We start from the raw sequence: 20378 nt of genomic DNA, 5'->3' as shown, positions 1-20378 counted from the left end.
GCTGAGCTGATCTGAAGTGGTGCAGCCTTTATGGCCTCCACTTCTCCCTGTTTTCCCTCTTGTATATTCTAATTCCAATCTCCTGAGCCATCTGCTGCTCCTCTCCTTATCAGCGCCACCGCTGCCTTCGCTGTTTGGCAGCCTGTGGTAAAATATTGGATGAGGAATGTTTTTATTTTCCATTGCATCAATCAAAGTTGTCATATAAACTAAAGTCATAAGGTTAGAAAATCTGCCCCAATGCGACGTCGTGTTTGTTAGATTTAATTTGAAGAATCTTTGTTCCAGATTAACACAGTTTCTTTCAAACATTAGATTATTAATATTAGGGAGCAATCATGGGTGCAGTCCCCCCTTGTGGTGGCTGAAGGATTTAGCAAATAAATTTAGCAAATACATTATTAGAAACAGAAACACAGATGCTAAAGCAAGCAACAGCAGAATTAGCATCAGTGTTGGAGCATGGCAAATTTCTACAGAAATAGCACTTCAGCACAGAAATAAAAACAACACAGCTGAAACTAATTGTCCCAAACACTATAAATGGTAAAGATTAAAGATGTATTAAACAGATATGTGACCAGTGCACAGTTTTTGACAGTAATAAAACTAGCAAAATTGAAACTGAATTTGCAATTATCCTTAAAAAGAGGATTATAGTTAAAGATAAATACTGGATGGGTTTAAAAATAACTTTACATATTTTCAGGTCATATAAAAGCTACTGCTGCATAGCTGGCTGCTACAGGATGACAAAAAAGTAGCCATTTACAGCAAAGACTGAATCTCTATAGATCGTTTCCTAAGGATACAGAGAGAAAGTAAATGTATTTATGTAAGTTTTCAGTACATTTCTTTTATTCTGTGGCTGTTAGAGTTTATGTAACCTACAATCTTGTGTTAGCAATTAGCATAAAACATTGATTAAAAATGACACAACAGTAACAGTATCTCCATTTTTTGTTTTCAAAGATGCTTAAAAAAATCTAAAAAATTTCTGTTTAATAAAATAGATAAAATAAGATTTTTTTTCCCCCCACAAATTAATTATTCCAGTTTACAAACATGCTAGCGAGTTAGCTAGCTGCTATATCAAAAATGAGAATAACAAAGTAGAAGAAGAATCTCCACTTGTTGCTTCTAAAGGTCATGAAAAATAGAAAACTGTGTGTTTAATAAAGATGAATACAAAAGAGGACTTTTTTTCTACAGCCTGTGATTATAGATTACAAACATGCTAGTGTGTTAGCATTCCAGCTGAGCTAGCTGCTCTACAAAAATGAAAAGTAGCTGTTTAGGATGGAAATAAAAATAACACAACTAAAATGAGATTCTCTATTGTACCCTAAATATACAGATGACATTATCTGTTTATCTAGCAGAGATGGGGAAAAAAAGATAATCTATTTTTTTTATTTTTTCTGACAGATTCTGTTTTGTCCAAGCTAACAAAAGCTCTGTGTTAGCATCAACAGGAAATTACAAAATTACGTTTTAGGACAAGAGCAAAACATTTCACAGCTTAGACTGAATCTGCACTTGTTTTTCTGACAAACTCTAAGAGAAATGCTAACAGAAAAGAATGTGCTTTATTGATCTTTAAGGGGAAATTAGATGACAAGCTACTCCTTCCAATATGTTAAATATTAATAATATAAACATAACCTTTAGACATATAATTTATAAAATATATACATACCTAATAGTGCTATAAGTGAATGTGAATGAATAAATGAATGAGTAAATAAATAAATAACAATAGTTAATAAACAAAAACACAGAAATTTGACTGCCTTTCTAAAGCTTCTATTTTCATCTAAAAACCACTTAAATCAAAAGAATAGGTTTAAAACGATGAATACCATTTCTAAATGAACAAATGTTTACTGCAAATGCAGTAAATGTGTGTTGAAGGTATGCAGGCTGAATAACAAGTGACTTTTTTCCAGTGGTAAACAGTGGAGAACCCTCTCATACTACCAAGTGATACACCAAACAGCACTTTACAAATCATTTTAACTAGAAATCAGTGAGTACAGGAGCGAACCTCCATTCATCTGACTGATTTGAGGATGCCTCTCACCCCCTCCATCATCCCATTAATTGGTGTAATCAATTGGACGTTCTTGATGATGGAGACGCAGGAGGCCTCTGCTGGTGTTTCAGTCGGCTGAGGTCAGCTGAGCAGGAGCTCAGAGATGTTTGTTCATGCAGGACCTGCCGGCAGGATCGCGACCGCTGAACAGATCGATATCATCTCCCGGTGACCGATCACAGCAGATCAATCGGTGGCATGGGATCAGTGACTGGCTGAAATGTCACCAGCCCCATAATTAAGACCTTCATTAAGCCACAGTTAACGGAGTGTCACTCTGTTGCTCTCACCTCGACTTGTCAGCCAACCCTCCCTCCTTCTTTGCTTGCACCTCCCCCACCTCCCTCCTTTGCTCCATATGCTCCTTTCTATTCCCTTCAATCCCTCCCAATCCCGCCCTTCTCCCCTTTCTGCCCTTTCTTGTTCATTCTTTGTCTTAATTTCATTCAGTTCCTCTTTTCACCGTTTTCATGCTCCATACATTTCAAGGGCAAGATTGTAAAGGGACTGACGTGTGCACAATTTCACACAGAGCTTTAGTTAAATAGGACAATAGAGAGGTGAAGGAGAAATGGCATTTCAGCAGCTTGGCTCTTAATGAATTATGAAAAGGTTAGCTAATTCATGTCAGTGTTGGGTGGTCTCCTCGTTTCCTCTTATTTGTTTTTACGGCTATCTTTCCATTCATCTCTGCCTCTCCGTCAGGCTCAGAAACTCTCTGTGTTCTGCTGCTGTGTGCTCCTTTAATCCAGATTAGCTGGCGAGTGTTCTTAATCTTATCACTTCCCCAATCCCGCGTGGGTGTGTGCTTTTCCTGTGGTTTTTTTTTCTTTTTGTGTGGGGTGCACGGCAGGATTAGAGCAGATTCTGAGAGAGAGAGATAGGGGCGGGGAGAGGAAGAGGGAGCTGTATGACACTGCAAATGTAATATGACACATATCTGTGTCAGCTGTGGTCTGCAAGGCGAACTGGGAAGAGAAAATATACAGGAGAAGTGTACAAAACATGCATCATCATATATGTCAATAGTAATTATTTTGCATGACGAATAACTTAAGAATTGTATTTCGTGAAAATCGCAGAAAAGTCATTTATATTTTGAGTAAATGTAATGCTGAAAACAGTTACTGGCATTTATTTCCAAATGATTTTCTCCATTTAACTGTTTACATGCTGACCTGTTTCTGTTCTGCTTCTCTTTGTAGATGAATCGCCCGATCCAGGTGAAGCCGGCGGACAGTGAGAGCAGAGGGGGTAAGGGTTACCTGTCCCTACTCAGAAACCCATCGCCTCTTCAGACACTAAAAATACTAACACTGGCAAGTCAGTTAGCAGCAGTTAGAAAAAATATATTATTGCACAGCAAAAATCACGTATACAAATTAAAAGAGCAGTGCAAAAGGATCAGTTCTCTGATTTTACTCTTTATAGCTATATGTTTGAGTAAAATGAACATTTGTTCTTTTATTCTATGAACTACTGAAATGTCTCCAAGCAAAAATTTAGTATTTATTAGCAGAAAATGTAAAATGATCAAATAATTCAAAGAAAACAAGCTCATATTCCTTTAGAAGCAACAATACTAGTATTTTTACTCAGGAAGAGTTCAGAAATCAATTTTTGGTCGAATAATCAGAAGGCTTTCAATTTCGTTCTCCCGGACAAGCCTCCCCGGATCTTCTCGCTCGTCAGCCGTGCTTTGACCCACCTCCTCCCCATCTCCACCATCATCCCAGGGACATCTTCCTAGCTCCCTCTCTGCTCCTTCGTTCAAGGCTCCGTTCCACCACCAGTATTCGGACCGGGGGGAAGACTACCCTGAGCTAAACCTGGACCGATCACCTGCCTGGTGATCCTCAGCTCACAAGTCTTCCGCCGGGTTCGAGCGCCAAAGTTTCTGTATCATTAAATCTTCTAACTGCTTCTCTTTCTCTGTGTGAGTCTATCCAGATTGAATTGTTGCTTCTACCCTTTAAATAGGATTAAATTTATTTACAAACTAGGTTTTTCAACAACAACAAAAAACTGAATTAAGAAGCAACATAGGACAAATCTGTTAAGTCTAGTAATTTTAATAGATTTCACTCTTTCGGTTTCCTTTTAATGAGCATTTTGGTGCTGCACCTCTCTCACATGATGTTATGCACTGCCAGTCAGCTGGCTGAAAGAGGCTACTACACTTTTTCTCCAGTCTTTATTGGTATCAGATTGTGTTAAATTTCTTCTGTGCTTTGGGTTGAATCTTAGCTCAGAGATAAAGCAAATTGTTATAATTTCTTTCACCTTCACTAAGGTTTCATTTCCATCTGAAGAAAAACAATTTCAAAGCATGATGCTGCCACCACTATGCTTGTCTGTAGATTTTGGTATTTTGGGCGGATGAACAGTGTTTTTTTTATACAAAAACCTTTTAGAATTAAGGCCAAAAAGTTCACCTTTGCACATCCTTTAACGAGGCAAAAAATGTTTGATATTTAGCCAGGTTTGTTTCTTACAATGTCGTTTTTATTTACAGTTCATGTTGTGAAATTCCTGCAGCTCCTTTAATTTACTTTAAGCCTCTTGAGATATAAGATTCTTGAGTTATAAAACTGTGGTTAACTCTTAACTCTGCATCCCCAGTTAGAAGAAATAATGCAGCCACATTATTTTTCATTTTTGATTTTTCTTTTACACCTAAATAAATCGTTTTTGCTTTTTGTTTTTAAACCAGGTTTAACTTCACGATTTTTATTTATCTGGATCTCATTTTTAACTTTGCGAAAATCATTTGAACAGAGGTAACATATGTGATCAAATCAAAAGACATCATTGAGTTCCTCACATAATAATCATCAAACCATTTCAGTTAATTTCAGTCACAGCAAACAAAGTTTTATCAAATTCTGTTATGGAACATCAAATTAAAACCTAACATAAAAAGACCAGCTAGTAAAAAGTTGCTAATCTAAGAAAACGGCATCAAATGCCAATGAAATTATTTGCATTAGCATGTCAGATAAAACTTAACTTTGTTTAGCAGAAATAGTTTTCAGTGCATTTGTAATGTGTTGCTTCAATACATATGTTATAAAAATATCAAGCCTCACAGCCTTTCACTGAAGAAGACAATTCCAGGAAAATGTGTAAGGAATACATGTATTTTCGTCAATCAATCAACTCAGTCATTTGTATAATATGTTTCAGCAGCAAGGCAGTTCAAAGTGCTTTACATCATAAAAAGACAAAAATCGACAATTGAAACATTACATTTTGCTAAATGCTGTCGTTACACGTCAAAAATGTTGGTTAGTGTTTCATTTATTACGGCTTAAAAGCAACTCTAAACAGATTTAAGATTTACAGTTTTCTCGATGTTTGTACAATCTCCACATTTTTGTATTAAGATGTGTCAATAATTTAGCATGAATGTCAGCTCACAGTTTGAGTTGCAGGTCTTATATCCTGAAAGTGTCGCTTTGTTTGTACATTAGGTTTGTTTTGTTGGAGATGACTTTGGCATGCTTTAAATGCAGAGATGTTGAATTTCACAATGCTAATTAGTTCCTGCTAATCTTGGCTAAATGTAGCCATCTATTTAACATCTTAAACATTTTTTTAAAGTCTTTACGTCGATATTGTTCAGTGAAGGAGCCAAATGGTCGTGTTGTGCTGATTGCTCCTCAGAAAGGCGTGCAGCAGTCGCTCCAGGTCTCAGAGTGATATACACACACACACACACATGTGTTCCCTCTGATCTCAGCGGGTTAATGAGGCCTTCACAGATGTGCAAGTTGAATGTGCCAAGTTTTGTAAAGCAGCCCATAACATCACAGATGCTGGCTTTTGACCTCTTTGCTGAAAACATGCGAGACGCTCGTTCTCCTCAGTGGTCAGCAGAAGTCACGGCACTGCAGCTTTTCTAAACTTGTATCCTCTTTTTTTAACTTAAACCTTCTTCACTTTTTAAGAAATAATATGGTTCTGCCTTTTTCAATGCGTCTTTGATTCAACTCTAAAATCCATAACAGTGTATGTTGTAAAATATTGCAACGTTATTTCAGAGACTCTTCCTTTTTTGAATCTAAAGAAAAGCATTTGTGATTTCAAAGGTGATATTATTTTTGTGCGACAGTGTCTGGCTGAAATTTACATGCACATATTATAAATGTCAAAATAATTTTGGGGCTTTTAATGCTTCATTTTAACAGTTTTTTGTTGGAGCCAGACTGATGTTACAACCTACAACTTTAATGAACTTTTAAAACAAGACTTGGCTCCAAAAGTTTAAAATTCCTTTGGATTTTACACAAGATCCATACAGGAACAAAATTATACATACTGTATGCAAATCACCATCAAAAATACCAGAAACCTTTAACTAGTGAAGTAAGAATAAGGAATAATTAGACAGCTAGAAGAACAATGTCCTAATGATCCATAATTCTGGCTGGATATTTGATCGTTGACAATAGTTGAAACTTGTACACTACTGGGTGTTCAAACAGGACAGTGATCTTAAAAACACAACAGATATGGTTTTGCAATTAGTATTAACATTTAGGAACTGTTTTTCTAAAGCTTCATCAATAACATTTAAAATTTGTATGACTATACAGTTTAAGTAAACTCTGGTAAGAAGAAGGTCAAATATTCTGCAACATTTATGCCAGCAGCTTCTTGTTGGCTACAAGAAGGGCTGCAACTTGCCAAATATTTGCATTGGAGTTATTTTTGTATGTATAAATTGCCAAATGAAAACAATTCACATCAATATGATGAACTTATGCAATCTAACCATAACAATATAATTGTTTACTGTAGTAGATCATTTTAAGAGCATTGCTTTCCTTGTGTTTACATTTAACACATCATCTTAATCTTTTTAGACGAGGGAGCTCACTGTTTTAGTAGATTAGTATCAGCAGGCTGTTTAATTATCATGCATTTTAGCTTAATGGAGACACATTTGCTTTACTTAACGTAACACTTGATATTATTTTCTAATTAAGACAATTGGCAATAATGAAGCAGTGGGAAGCCCCCAAACCCCAAAACTGCCTAATTTAAAACCAACGCTTAATAGAAAACATGAATTTCGCCACGTTTTTGTCTTCTTACATTGATTATCTGACTGAGGTTTGAAAAAAAAAAATCTGGTAAGCCTCATTATCTGGCATTTAAACTCTTCCTACCCAAAGCTCCATGCAGGCAGGTGTTTCTAATCAAACCACATTTTCATCTTCAGCCTCGCTGACATTTAAAGCTGTATGTAAATGAGCGACAGATACTGACATCAGCTCTGGGTGACTGATGGTATCTGGAGCTCTCCTAATGTCTCAGTGTGCAGAAGAATAATGTGGAGGAATGTAAAAACGTGGCGATTTGTTGTGGACGGATTCCAACATTCGGATACATTTCTGGTTTGATCCTTCAGAGACAGACGGAGCTGCTTCTCAGTGGGTGACAAACATTTGAGTCATGGCCAGATGCTATTTGTTTGCTGAGCTGCTCTTGTTACTGCACTCTGGTGGCGTTCTGGGGCATTGCGTCCTCCATTCTGTTTCTCATTTATGGATCTTATAATAATCTCATAAAACATCTTCTCCTCTCTTCTTAATCCCACATGCGCCGTCCTGCTTTGTTCCCTCCAATCTTGGCGACCTCCTTCCCCTCAGAAGACAGGAAGCTGTTTGTGGGCATGCTGGGGAAACAGCAGACGGACGCTGATGTGAGGAAAATGTTTGAGCCGTTCGGCAGCATAGAGGAGTGCACGGTGCTGCGTGGGCCTGATGGGACCAGCAAAGGTAACAGCAAAATTGTAAACCAAACAGGACACTTAGAAATAAAGATACTTCAATCTAATATGCTTTACTTTAAATATAATAAGTTAAACTACTCTCTCTGTCTCTTCACAAACTTTAAGAAAAAAATTTTTACATGTCATATCAAGTTTGACAAGATTTCTGCAGGGAAATTGAGATTTGTTTTTCTCAGCAATGCTTCCTCAGTTCATTCAGTCTGGTAAATGAACATTCAAATTTAAAATGAATAAAACTGTTGTATTTATTTATACAGTTATATGTAGAATTAGGAATTATTGTGTTCAAAAATGCTAAATATTCATATTTGCACTCATTCACCCTTCACTACTTTTGTAACACTGTTTTGTAAAACCAGATATTTATATACTTTCCTACTTTTGTTATTGTGATAAATACCGAAAAAATATTGTGATCGTGACATTTTTACTGCAAATGCACCACCACTCCACCTTTAATTTATGCTAGAAAATACTAGTTTGTAACAAAATTACTGGTCCCTCAATCAGTGGCACCTCTAATAAATAAAGGTAAATAAAACTTTTTAATTTATACAGATTGTTTTCAGGCTGAACCCTTACAATAGGAATCAATAACATATTTTTTTTATTGGGGTTAAATTTCTGGCTCTTTAATTAAGTGAAACTGACCTTTGTGTCACATCATATTAACAATATTCAGATAATAGAATTAGTTACTAATTTCAGCAGCCAAAGCAATAATTAAAAATTTTCTGTGGCTTTATGGGAGTATGTAAGAGGATCCATGTTTATCTTAAAAAATGTAGAAAACTACACGTTTTCCTCATGTTATGGGTGAAAATTGTCTGCCAATAGACGAAGTATTTTGATCAATATTCAAGAATCATTGACTTAAAACAAGCTGCTATATCTTGCTGAAATGTTACTTGTAAATTATCTCATGAAACCAGACAAAATTACTTGGTAAGATTTTGTGTTTTTGCAGTTCAGGAGGAAAAAGTTCACAGAGTTCACATAAGTTATTAACTAGTTATTAACTTGTATGGTTTTTATGTCTTTACCAGGGGGACCATTGAATCTGCAGAGTAGTTGTGTTTTTGTTCAAATCAGTCGAATGTGTCCTTTGGTCAATTTTCTCTTTGCTCCGGAGTGAGTTAACTACATTAAAGTCAAAATGAAGGATTAATGTTTGTAAATTTAGGATGTAAGGAATAAAATTTCCAGCAACTTTATAACAAAATGCGTGTTTAAATACAGCCGTAGGAGGATATTCAGACCGGCCTCTGGGCCAGGAATGTGGAAGTGGTATTGACTTTGTTCAACTGTTTGTAACCCCTGAGGCACATTACCTCCTCTTGGTATAAATTACTATTGTCACTAACAACAATGCTAATGATATTTGCCGTGTAAATCAAAGTCCGGCGACAGCTCCAACACAGATGCTAGATTTTTCTCCGTTTGTTGCATGAGGCATGACTAATGAGCCTATAGGTTTTATGGGTCATGGCTAATGATGCGTTAGGTGGTTTACGGGGTTATGATTGATGAAGCAATGAATGTTCTGCGGACCGTGTTTAACGACGCCACGGTTACTGATGGAGCGCTGGATGTAAGACGGCTTCTAATGTATTTTTAAAGGGAAGCAGTTTTGTAATCCTTATGCGTGTGTGGATATGTGTGTGAGTTTGTGACCACTGGTGTGTCGTTTCATGCAGGGTGTGCATTTGTAAAGTTCCAGAGCAACGCAGAAGCCCAGGCCGCCATCAACGCTCTGCATGGGAGTCGCACCTTACCTGTAAGTTCCTAATAAATACGCTCTGTTATACATCAGAGCGACCCACTCCTTTTAAATATGCCACATGGTGACTCACCACTTATAATTACTCTCCCACTCATCACAAACAGAAAGAAATGAAGCACATTTTATTTATCATGTTCCCTGTTGATTATTTAGTTGTATTTGATTGAAATTGTTTATGCAAAGAAGGAAAATCTAAGCTTAGTGGTGGAAATGCAATGCAACAGCATACACCGAAAGGTTGCAATGTCAGATTATTGACTGAAAAAATTCAGAAGGAAAATCTAAAGCAGAAAAAAAACAAAAAGGCAATAAGAAACTTTAGTCTGTCACATGCAAATGATGAGCAAAAATTACAGAGTACCCCTGGAGAAATCATTTCTCTGCAGCAAACCCCCACCAGAGGATTTTGTAAAAACCGTTTCTCTCAAATTTTAAAAAACTTTAAAAGCAGCAAGACATTAATGTTACTTTTCTGCTCATGTAATAAAAGTGATCCAGGCAGATCAGCACCTGCCACTCAACCCGTTCAAAGGTCAAACTCGGTTCATGTTGCAGACAAGCAGCGAAGTGATTGAATATAATTCAGTGATTATGAATCTATATGTATTTTTTTTAGCAATTACAGCTCTTGAAAGTCACATTACTAACACTGTAACATCAAATACTGCTTTAACTTGTTAATTAGTGACATTAATTATTCATTACTCCTTTATACTTTGCATGTCAGTATGGTCGGAATCCACCTTTATTTGCTTATTCTACATCTGGTTCTAGATCAAGGTCTGGTGTGAGATTTTCTGGGTACAATTATGAGTAAAAATACCCTGACATCATGATAATAACATATTTTAAAATGGTTTTAAAAATAAACTATTAGAGCTTTGATCATCTAAACCATTTATTTATTTTTATCCTGATTTTTATGCACACACACACACAACTGCAGGCAGTTTGTTTACTGCAAAAGTATAAAATCTTACCAAGTATTTATGCATAATTTGTAGTGCAAATATCTTAGTATGCTTGAAATATAGCCTTATTTTAAGTAAATAATTTCTTAATATTGATGAAAATGTACCAGCTATTTGAAGAAGACATTTTAATTTATAACGTGGGATAATTTCTTGTTAAACTAGCAGATTATTTCACTTATTGCTAGAACCTTTTTTGTCTATATTGAGGAATTATTTTACTTAAAATAAGCCCATATTTCTAGCTGAATAGTTCATTTTGTCTTATTTCACATATACGTACTAAGATATTTGCACAGGAAACTAGACTGAAAATACTTGATAAGATTTTCTGTTTTTCCCGTATTTAAAATTTTATCCGGCCAATAAAAGTCTGTACTTTTCAGCTAAATATATTTTTAAAATCAATAAAATTCTAAAAAAAAAAAAAAAGACAAAAGAAGATTTATGTAAATTAAAATCTGTGGATGAACTGCTGACATTATGAGTGAGGAGTCTGTTGTCATAGATTTTTCTTTCTGTCAATGCAACTGATTTAGAGAGGAGAGTATCATCAGCATACGATTAGACATAAATTTTGCTTATTGAACTCTGTCATTGCTCTGCTGCCTACGTCTTCATCTGCATTCTGTATTTATTGCACTTATTTTGAAGGAAAATGAAGATTTATAGAAGCCAGATAATTACACGCCCGTAATATTGACTGACTCTGCAGACGTGTGCATTCGTTTCACAAAACCAACCTCCAATTTCTGTCACCTTTAATAATAATCAGATGATCACATGATGTTAAAAGTCTCTGTTTTATTCTTACTGCGAGAGTTTTTTGCTGTGAGAGATCTATGGGGTTTTTTATGACTCCCTCTCAGGGCGCCTCGTCCAGCCTGGTGGTCAAGTTTGCGGATTCGGAGAAGGAGCGGGGACTGAGGCGGATGCAGCAGGTGGCCTCTCAGCTGGGGGTCATCAGTCCCATGACCCTGCACCTTGGGGCTTACAACGCCTATACACAGGCCGTGAGCAACACACACTGCACACAAAATCATTCCTAACACAATCTAAGTTTTAGTTCCAGTTCTCTTTCCCTCTTTCTCTGTCTTCTGTCTTTTCCTGCCGGATGAAGCCATGCTTGATTGTATGGAGAATAAGCAGAGGCAGTTCCTTGATTTGTGAACATGCTTATAACCCAACAGACGGACTAATGGGAAACATCCTGTGTAACTTTAGCCTTCTGAGTGCATACTAATAGCTTGTTAGGAGCATTTGCATGGTAAATAGAAGTTTGTAAGTGGATCAGAAATATAAAGGTCTGCCCTCACTAATGTTTGTTTTATTTAAAACAAAAGAAAAACATATAAGTGGACAATCTATTGAGCACCGTATAGCTGTGCTTCCATTTATTCTACATAACTTGATTATTCTGAAGTATAAATTTTCCCCCGATGTGCTTCATCTGCGGTTCTGGTCCAGTGAACTACGTTACTGACTGAGTAGGTTGTTCCTTCTCAGTTCTTCCCGTGTCAGTAATATAAAAAAAATAACACAGAGGTTCACTACATCCACCAGAGATCCTCTATACCTGTTGCTTTGTTAAATTCCAGCTTTTTTGAAAACATTTTAACTGAGTTAAACTCACAGAGTTTAAGTTTTACAGTAGTTGCAGTAACTAGAGCTGAGACTTTAATGCTGCTAACTTTGATTAATTATTATGTATATTTTAACTAATCACATTTGTTTTGTTTTATTTCCATTCAAAGGCCCTAAAATGAAACCTTTGTATTGTTTGTGTTTGATTCATTAGCAGCATCCGCAAACAATAGATGAAAAAACTGCTTTTGTCAGCCAATGGGGGGCTGATTTTTGCTTCAAAAAAACAATCTGATTGAAAACTGGAAAAGACTATCATGTACTAAAAAGGAGTTGGCCTGTCATTGAACCTTTTCAAACCTAAAATACCATCTCAATGCAAGTCATTTAGCTCCGACGTCCCCAGCAATAATTTAGGCATTCAGATTTCTGAAAAAGGATTTTTTAAAGCAGTTACATGACTGGTTAGGGGCTCCTAAAGCAACTGAAAACTGAGGCATAATAGCACTTTGCACCAATCTGATGGTTAAAAAACCTGATTAAAAACAATAAATATCTTTGTTGCTGATCTCATCTGTCCATTTAGCCAATAATTTAGCAGCAAAAAGGGTTTGTGAATTAAAAATGTTGCTCATTTTGTCAATAATATGGTTTTAGATTAAAATGCAATTAATTTCGATTACCTTGATTAAAAGTTTTAATAGAGTCCTACCACTGTATAAAAAAATAAAACAATTTTGCAGAAACATGTATCAGTAAATAATTTAAAATAACTTTTAGTCAGCCGTTCATGTATGTCCAGTTTCAAAGCGGTCTCAGTCTAAAAACATTAGTTAAAAAATGCAAACTTTGTGGAAATCTGAAACTGTAGTCAATATGAAATTTTTGTTGATTGTGATTTGAACCATCTAGTGTGTGTGAGAGAAAATAACATGCTGAAAATGACGATCAAAGATTAATCCAAGAGGAAACAAGTTTGGAATACGTTAAACAATGCAAACCATTCCTTTAATGCCATTTGTACCAGAGCCTGTAATCACTATTACTACATGAAGAACTGCATCAACGATTTCAAGATTCTCCAAAGGGATCATACTCTAAAAGAAATTTAAAATTCCTCCAAGGCATCGGCTGAAGAATTGACTCCGTTCAACTCCCCAGACAGCCGAAGGAAACTGCTCTGGTTCTTGGGAAAGATTCCTGAAGTGGAAACTGGCCTTATCTGTTTCAGAAAGAGATAAAGTAAACTCTCCGGAAGGCACAGCTCATTAAATGAGATATGCTCCATTTGATTGACATGATCTCGACTAACTAGATGGTTTTTACTCAGAACAACTGCAAATCGCTCTTTAAATTTGTGCAAGACTGTATCTGCTAATTGATTGCAAATAGTTTTAGCTGTGCTTCATTTACATCTGTTTAGTTTGTGGTGCGAGGAGATGATGTGACGCTATTTAGTTTCAGACAAATCCAGTTAAACAACCTAGGAAAATCAAATAATTGGAGAATATGATTTTAGAAAACTGTAGTATGAATATGACATGTAAACTGTATTAATCCAGGTAAATAAATTCATCATGTTTCATAATTGTGCACCAGCAGAAGCCAAATCTTCACGTAAACAATGGCTGAAAATTTCTATTGTGACATTATGTAAAAAGTCCTGCCACTCTTAGCTCTGACTTTGCATCCAAGCAGACTTCTCTACTAAACTTGTTTCACAAAAAGATCATTGCCACTAGTCGTACTTTTTTGTTTTATCATCTCCCTTTGTGTAGGTATGTTTTTGTGATGATAACGTCAGTTCTCATTGCTGAATAAAATTTAAAGTCAGTTCACAAATGGCTCCGTCCATGATTACTTCCTTAAACAATGTTCATGCAGGTCACTTTGGGGTCACGCAGAAGTTTCACTGTGGTCACATTTAATTAGTAATATGAACAAGCATGCGGAAAAAATTTTGATTTTATAAATCAATACCTGCTGTGTGATCATAGCCTAAAAGGTCCGTCAAGGACATTTTGAGATGACCTGGATTAAGGGGGTTAAAGGAGGTGACAGGTGACATTTGCTGGGTTTGTTTTAACTACACCATGTATAATCTACAAACTTACAGCCAAGTGAAGAGACCCCCTTTTCTCACCCCAAGTGGCCTTCATTACAAGGATCAGAAAATGGTTTGAAAAACTGGAACAGGTTACTACAGAGAGTTGTGTTACATTGTTGGGTGTTTAGATGTCACCTTCAAACATGCTGACTCTTGATTTCAAAACCTTCACCACCATGGTAGGGGTTGGGAATATTTAAACAGGTTGTATTTTGAAGATGTAACTCTGAAAATATAGACAAAAGATTGATAAGATTGCAAACATGTCCTTTCCTGCCTGGTTTGTTCTGTCTCCATCCCAAACCGGTGTTTCTGTTCACCCTCCAGCTGATGCAGCAGCAGGCCTTGGTGGCTCAGTCGGCCTATCTCTCTCCTGTTGCCACGGTGGCGGCTGTTCAGATGCAGCAGCTCGCCGCGCTCAACCCCAGCAGCATCATCGCCACGCCGATTGCATCCATCACCCCGTCCTCAGGTAATGAGGGCCAGAGATGTCTGGCCCTGGCTGGCCTTAATTAGATTTCTGCTTGAAATATGAGGACAGATGCACAAGGAGAGTAGGACCCAAGAGGACAGGCACAGCAAATTTGTTTAGCTGTTGTTTTTTTTGTTTGATTTCTGCATTATTTTGTACAGTTGCTATCAGATAAATATCAACACATCATTTTATGCTGTTATTTTTTAAAGTAAAAATCCAGAAGGAAGAATAAAAATAATGTTCTTAGCTCTAGAAGAGTAAAGAGAGTAAAGCAGCAGATGCATATGATCAAATATATTGATTAAGTGATCATCAGAAAGCCTGAGCTCCTCTCTAAAAGAAGAGGTTTTAGCAGTTTGCTGATCTGGATCGTATCGATTAAATGTTCGCTAATAGTGTGGCAGAAAAGCCAAGCAGTGTTATTCTTTCTTTATGGAAGTGAAATCTCACAAGGTGAAAAATTTGTACCATTACAGTCCGATGGAAAATAGATTCAGAATAATGGAAAGACAAAAAAAAAAATAAAAAATTCAACCGTTTTAGAAAAAAAGCACAGATTTACAACTATTCTCAAAATAATCCAGAAAATTCCAAAGCAAAAATAAACAAAAAAAAAGTCCTCGCAAAGTTGGTTTTGTGCACATTAGATCCCAATCACCAAGACTTTAAAATGGACCTATTGTGCAAAATTCACATCTTGGATTTGGGTCTCAACTGTTTCTAGAAATCGCTTTAAAAAATACCCAGCTGTCTTTTGGCAGTAAGTTAATGTCTGGATTAAAATAATTTGTTTCAAAAACCTTCTGAATATAATGTCACAAATCAGCAGGCACTATCCCTCGTCTAGCGACCCCAGCAAAGCCTAGCCCGTTACCTGGCAACACCAGGGGAGCGCTGCCTGTCACCTAGCAACCAAAGCAGAACTCCAGCAAGTTTGGTCAGATGGCTGCTGGAAAAGAGAAGCCTTCGGTTGTTGATTTTTTATTCAGAAACCACTATCTTCGTTCTTGTTGGTTGTGCGGGAGGTTCCACTTCTGCTTCTCGAAGATGTGCGGTTATTTAATTGCGCATCTGTTTGCATCCATTTTCATGTTTGAGCATAAACTTTGAGTTTGGGGGCGTGGCCAGCAGCAGTTTATTTGGATTTAAAGTGAAAAGAGCTCAGAAAGGAGCTCAAAATAGGCAAAGCTGACCAAAACAAAATCTCATAATCTAAGAATAATTTTGTGCAAAAAAAAAAAAAAGTAATGAACATGTTTTGTGTAGGTCACCTTTAAATAAAACCAAACTGCTTCCTTTTCTTTAAACTTTTCTACAGGTACCAGCACTCCTCCCTCCATCGCGGCCACGCCCGTTCCTGCTCTGCCTCCGCCCATTGCGGTGAACAGCTACCCCTCTGTGGCAGCTCCACCCAATGGCCAGTCAGCCACAGAAACCCTGTACACTAACGGAGTTCATGCATATCAAGGTATGGAGATAGTGGATTGGTAAATTAGTTTACAAAGCTTAATGCTGCTACTTATCAACTCATGTAGAAGCATCACATTAGGGCTTAATTAAGATTAAACTGAATAAATCTAAAGCCCTAAATGTGATTTGGAGCATGTTGATGTGCCCTGAATAACATTTCTGAATCATTTTGTTATGCATTGAGCATTTGTTGACTGCAAATGCTCAATGCATATGTCTGCTGTGTTACAGCTCAGAGTCCGGTCCTGGATCCCTTGCAGCAAGCGTACACAGGCATGCAGCACTACACAGGTTAGCCCTGCAGGCTAATTAATGCTAATGACTGAGTCACAAGATACCAGTTATGTACAGAGATGGAACTGCTGCGGATGTTTGTTGAAGAGCAACGTTGTTTAAATTTGTTCTGTCTGTCGTTGGTCTCTATCAGCCACTTACCCTGCTGCCTACAGCCTGGTGGGGCAGCCGTTCCCCCACCAGCCCACCCTGGTGGCTCAGCAGCCGCCGCAGCCTCAACAGCTCCAGCAAAGAGAAGGTAAACTCAAACAGAACTATCTTAGACAAACACTGCAGTGTGTGCTTCTTTTTTTAAGCTTGGGTCGACCGCCATTTATCATGTTTTACATTGGTTTGTAAACCGTGTTTAGATAAAGGAGGTTTGTTTCGTTTTTTCTTTTTTTCACTGCTCATGATATGAGGTTAAACTTTGACTGATTCTGCTTCAATGCTGTAGTAGATATGATAATGTTGTAAAAACAAAGATAAACACAATCTTTGACCTTTAAATGCATGAAAATACAGACTGAACTCTTTTGACAAGTGCACCAGAAACGCCTAATGTCTAAATGATTTAAACTGAATTATTCTGTATATAAGTAATAATACTTCTGGAGTTCACAGCAGTGTGATCATTGAGTCTTACTCTGGGCAGTATAATGAACTGAAACCAACAAATTAATTAAAAAATAATTGTTTTTCAGAGATCTGCAAACTGTGGCTCTTTATATCATCCACATTTCAAATGTCTCAGAGTTATAAAGATTGCTGAACTCTGAGCTAACTGAATGTGAAGAAGTCAAATGAAAAGCATTTATTTTAAACTTTTTAAGCATTAGAACGGTTTGTTGTAACATATGAACAAATTATTGGCTTTACATGCAACTTATAGAAATGTAAACAAGTTGAAAACGTCGCCCCCCTATAAAATGTCTCTATTTAAATAAGTCAATAAGAAACTAGCTGAAAATATGCACATTTATTTCAGGCTAAAGTTACTTTCTTTACATGTTAATAGCCAACACATACAAAAACCCAGATAGATAAATAAATATAGTTTGTGGCTGTAATCTGAGAAATTGTATATGAGTATAAGGGGTAAGAACACTTTTTTGCTAGGTAACGGATGTAGCAAATACGAGATATACCTCAAAAAGAGATTTAATAAATGAAAATATCGATTGGCTTTTTGTACATCAACCTTCTTTTCTTTGCCTACAGGTCCAGAGGGTTGTAACATCTTCATCTACCACCTGCCGCAAGAGTTCACCGACTCTGAGATCCTTCAGATGTTCCTGCCCTTCGGAAATGTCATTTCCGCAAAGGTCTTTGTCGACCGAGCCACCAACCAGAGTAAATGCTTTGGTAAGTCACAAAGAACAGGGCTGGAGATAAGGGATTTTAATAAATAATAAGAACCTTTCCTGACATTTTAAGCATCTGCGTTCCACCTCAGGTTTTGTGAGCTTTGACAACCCATCCAGCGCCCAGACTGCCATCCAGGCCATGAACGGCTTCCAGATCGGCATGAAGAGGCTGAAGGTGCAGCTGAAGAGGCCCAAGGACGCCAACAGGCCTTACTGAAGGAGGTGAGTGACTGCAAATCAATGTGTTTGGAAAGACTGGAAGTGGCTGATTGACAGCTGGAAATGTGAGTGGGGAGAATTAGGGATACAAAGTGGCTGTAATTTGGAGCTCACACTTCAAATACTGAAGAAAGTCAATGACAACTCAGTAGGTTAACTTTAATGATGTGGGCATCACCTTGAAAACATGAAAACGTCTAGAAGATACCTTTGACGTGTGAGATCTGATGAGAAAGATGCAGAAAGTGAGATTTTCACTCTGTTTTAAATGTTTTGTCTAACTGCTGTTCTGTCACAGGGTTGAATGTTAACAGCTGTCCATCATTAATTTTTTTCTTTATTTTTTTTTTATTGTTTTTGTGCTGTGCGACATGCAATTTTTTCCTACAAAAACAAACCAAAAAAAAAAAGAGTAGTAAAAAAAAAAATCACTCAAGACTGTATCGCCAAACGTATATCGTGGAGACGTTCGTCGCTAAACCCCGCCCCCTTCCTTCTCAGAGCGTCGTAAGTTTAATGGCCTGTCTTGGTTGCTGTGGCGATATTGCCTGTGATGGTTGCCATTAGCAGTTTTGTTTAATCATTATTATTTTTGGGCCGTTGCCTTGATTCGCCATGCTGAACCGCATGGCGGGTTACAGTGGCGACCGTGAACTGTGTTTGGTGCGTTGTGAGTTTCCTTTTAAAATTTTTTTTGTCCTGATTTTTATATCCTTGCAAAATACTGATTGATAAATGTCACTTTACCTAAGCATCTGTAAGTAACTGATTATCATGACATGCTGGGTTTTTTTGTTTTGTTTTTTGTTAGTTAAAAAAGCATTAGGCATCAAATATAAAGCTTTTAGATTTTCTCTCCAAACATTTTTTTTGTTTAGTAGTTTTATTTTTGTCTGTCATGATTATCATTCTTACATCTCCTTTCTGTTTAGTGTGGTAGTTGTGCTGGATTTTGTAACTTAATTCCAAGTGACTTTTTTGTGCCTGAGCTTCGCTGGGTTTCCGTGCGACTTAAAATGTCCTAAATGTGACCCAGTCGGGTGGTTCACAGCTTTATTGTTTGTGTGTGAAATCAAACCTAAATGTGGTTATGTTTTGTTGTATATTATAGATGTGGAAAAGCAGTCCTGCTGTTCATATGAGTGTGTGGATGTGCTGTGAGGTGTTAACCTGATTTTAGAAGGTTTCAGGTGAAGCTGTTTGGTTTCTGTGCTGCTGGCTGAGGAGCTGCATTCCTCTGTAGGAATTCTGGGACTCCAAATGAATAAGAAATCATAAGTCATACATGCTAAAAATAGGCATCGGGTCGGTGTGAGACTCTAATCGTATGGTGACACTGATACCACTATTCTAGGCGTTCTGAAACGTAGCAGCCATAAAGAGTGCGAAAATCAATTTCTGCGTTTTCCTTCCTCACCCTTTTCCTTTTCTTACTGACTTCCTTTCTGCTTTTTTTTGTGTTGCTTCATTCTTCATCCCTCCATCTTCACTTCTTTTTATTCTCTTCACTGCAAAAAACAGAAATTCTTACCAAGTAATTTTGGCCTAGTTTCTTGTGCAATTATCTTTGTACACTTGAAATAAAATAAAACAAAAATGAATAAGCAACTTTTCAGCAAGATATAGGAGCTTTTTTTGAGTAAATAATCCCTTAATATTGATGAAAAAGTACTTAATCTGGATTTGCAGATTATTTCACTATAACATGGGAAAAAAATTTTGTTATAAGTGAAATAATCTGCCAGTGGAGCTGGTACTTTTTTTTATCAGCATTAAATAGTTATTAATGTAAAACAAGCCCTTTCATCTTGCTGACATGTTTCTTCTGGGTTTGTTTTGTCTTGTTTTAAGTGTATTAAGATATTTGCACTAAAACTAGACCAAAGATACTGGGTAAGATTTTTGTTTTTTGCAGTGTTCAGTCAGTCCTTCCTTCTTTCCTTCATTATGTTCTTACTTGTGTTCCTCTTCCTGTTTCTTCCTCCCTCTTTTGCTTGTTTCCTTTTCTTCAGCATCTTTTCTTTTTTGTTTTCACTTTCTTCTGTCATTCCTTTCTTATGTTCTGTTACTTCTCCCTTCTTTCTTTGTGTTTATCCATCCTTTTCTTCCTTTCTTGTAGCCTGCATTCATTCATCATTTCATTTTTAGTAAATTTTGAACTTTATTTTATATTGTAAGCTTAACTCTGTAAAGTTGTGTCTGGAAAACATTGGAATTATTACATATATAAAATT

At 36.8% G+C, this 20378-nt stretch overlaps 1 protein-coding gene across 3 annotated transcripts in view; it reads left to right on the top strand.

Moving 5' to 3' along the window:
- Positions 1 to 20378, top strand: part of celf3a (cugbp, Elav-like family member 3a) — a 49692-nt gene that overhangs the window by 27430 nt on the left and 1884 nt on the right. For 2 of the 3 annotated variants that reach the window (XM_044138189.1, XM_044138190.1), the window contains 10 exons: positions 3301 to 3349; positions 7753 to 7881; positions 9593 to 9672; positions 11519 to 11662; positions 14668 to 14812; positions 16134 to 16283; positions 16517 to 16576; positions 16713 to 16817; positions 17780 to 17923; positions 18015 to 18147. In XM_044138189.1, coding sequence (XP_043994124.1) covers positions 3301 to 3349; positions 7753 to 7881; positions 9593 to 9672; positions 11519 to 11662; positions 14668 to 14812; positions 16134 to 16283; positions 16517 to 16576; positions 16713 to 16817; positions 17780 to 17923; positions 18015 to 18142 — 1134 coding nt within the window. In that variant the 3' untranslated portion in view covers positions 18143 to 18147. The remainder of the gene's footprint in view (positions 1 to 3300; positions 3350 to 7752; positions 7882 to 9592; positions 9673 to 11518; positions 11663 to 14667; positions 14813 to 16133; positions 16284 to 16516; positions 16577 to 16712; positions 16818 to 17779; positions 17924 to 18014; positions 18148 to 20378) is intronic. The other variant, XM_044138191.1, reaches the window with a different exon arrangement.

This window comes from Gambusia affinis, linkage group LG14 (assembly GCF_019740435.1).
Source record: "Gambusia affinis linkage group LG14, SWU_Gaff_1.0, whole genome shotgun sequence".
Lineage (NCBI taxonomy): Eukaryota > Metazoa > Chordata > Actinopteri > Cyprinodontiformes > Poeciliidae > Gambusia > Gambusia affinis.
This window is presented reverse-complemented; position numbering and strand designations above follow the sequence as displayed.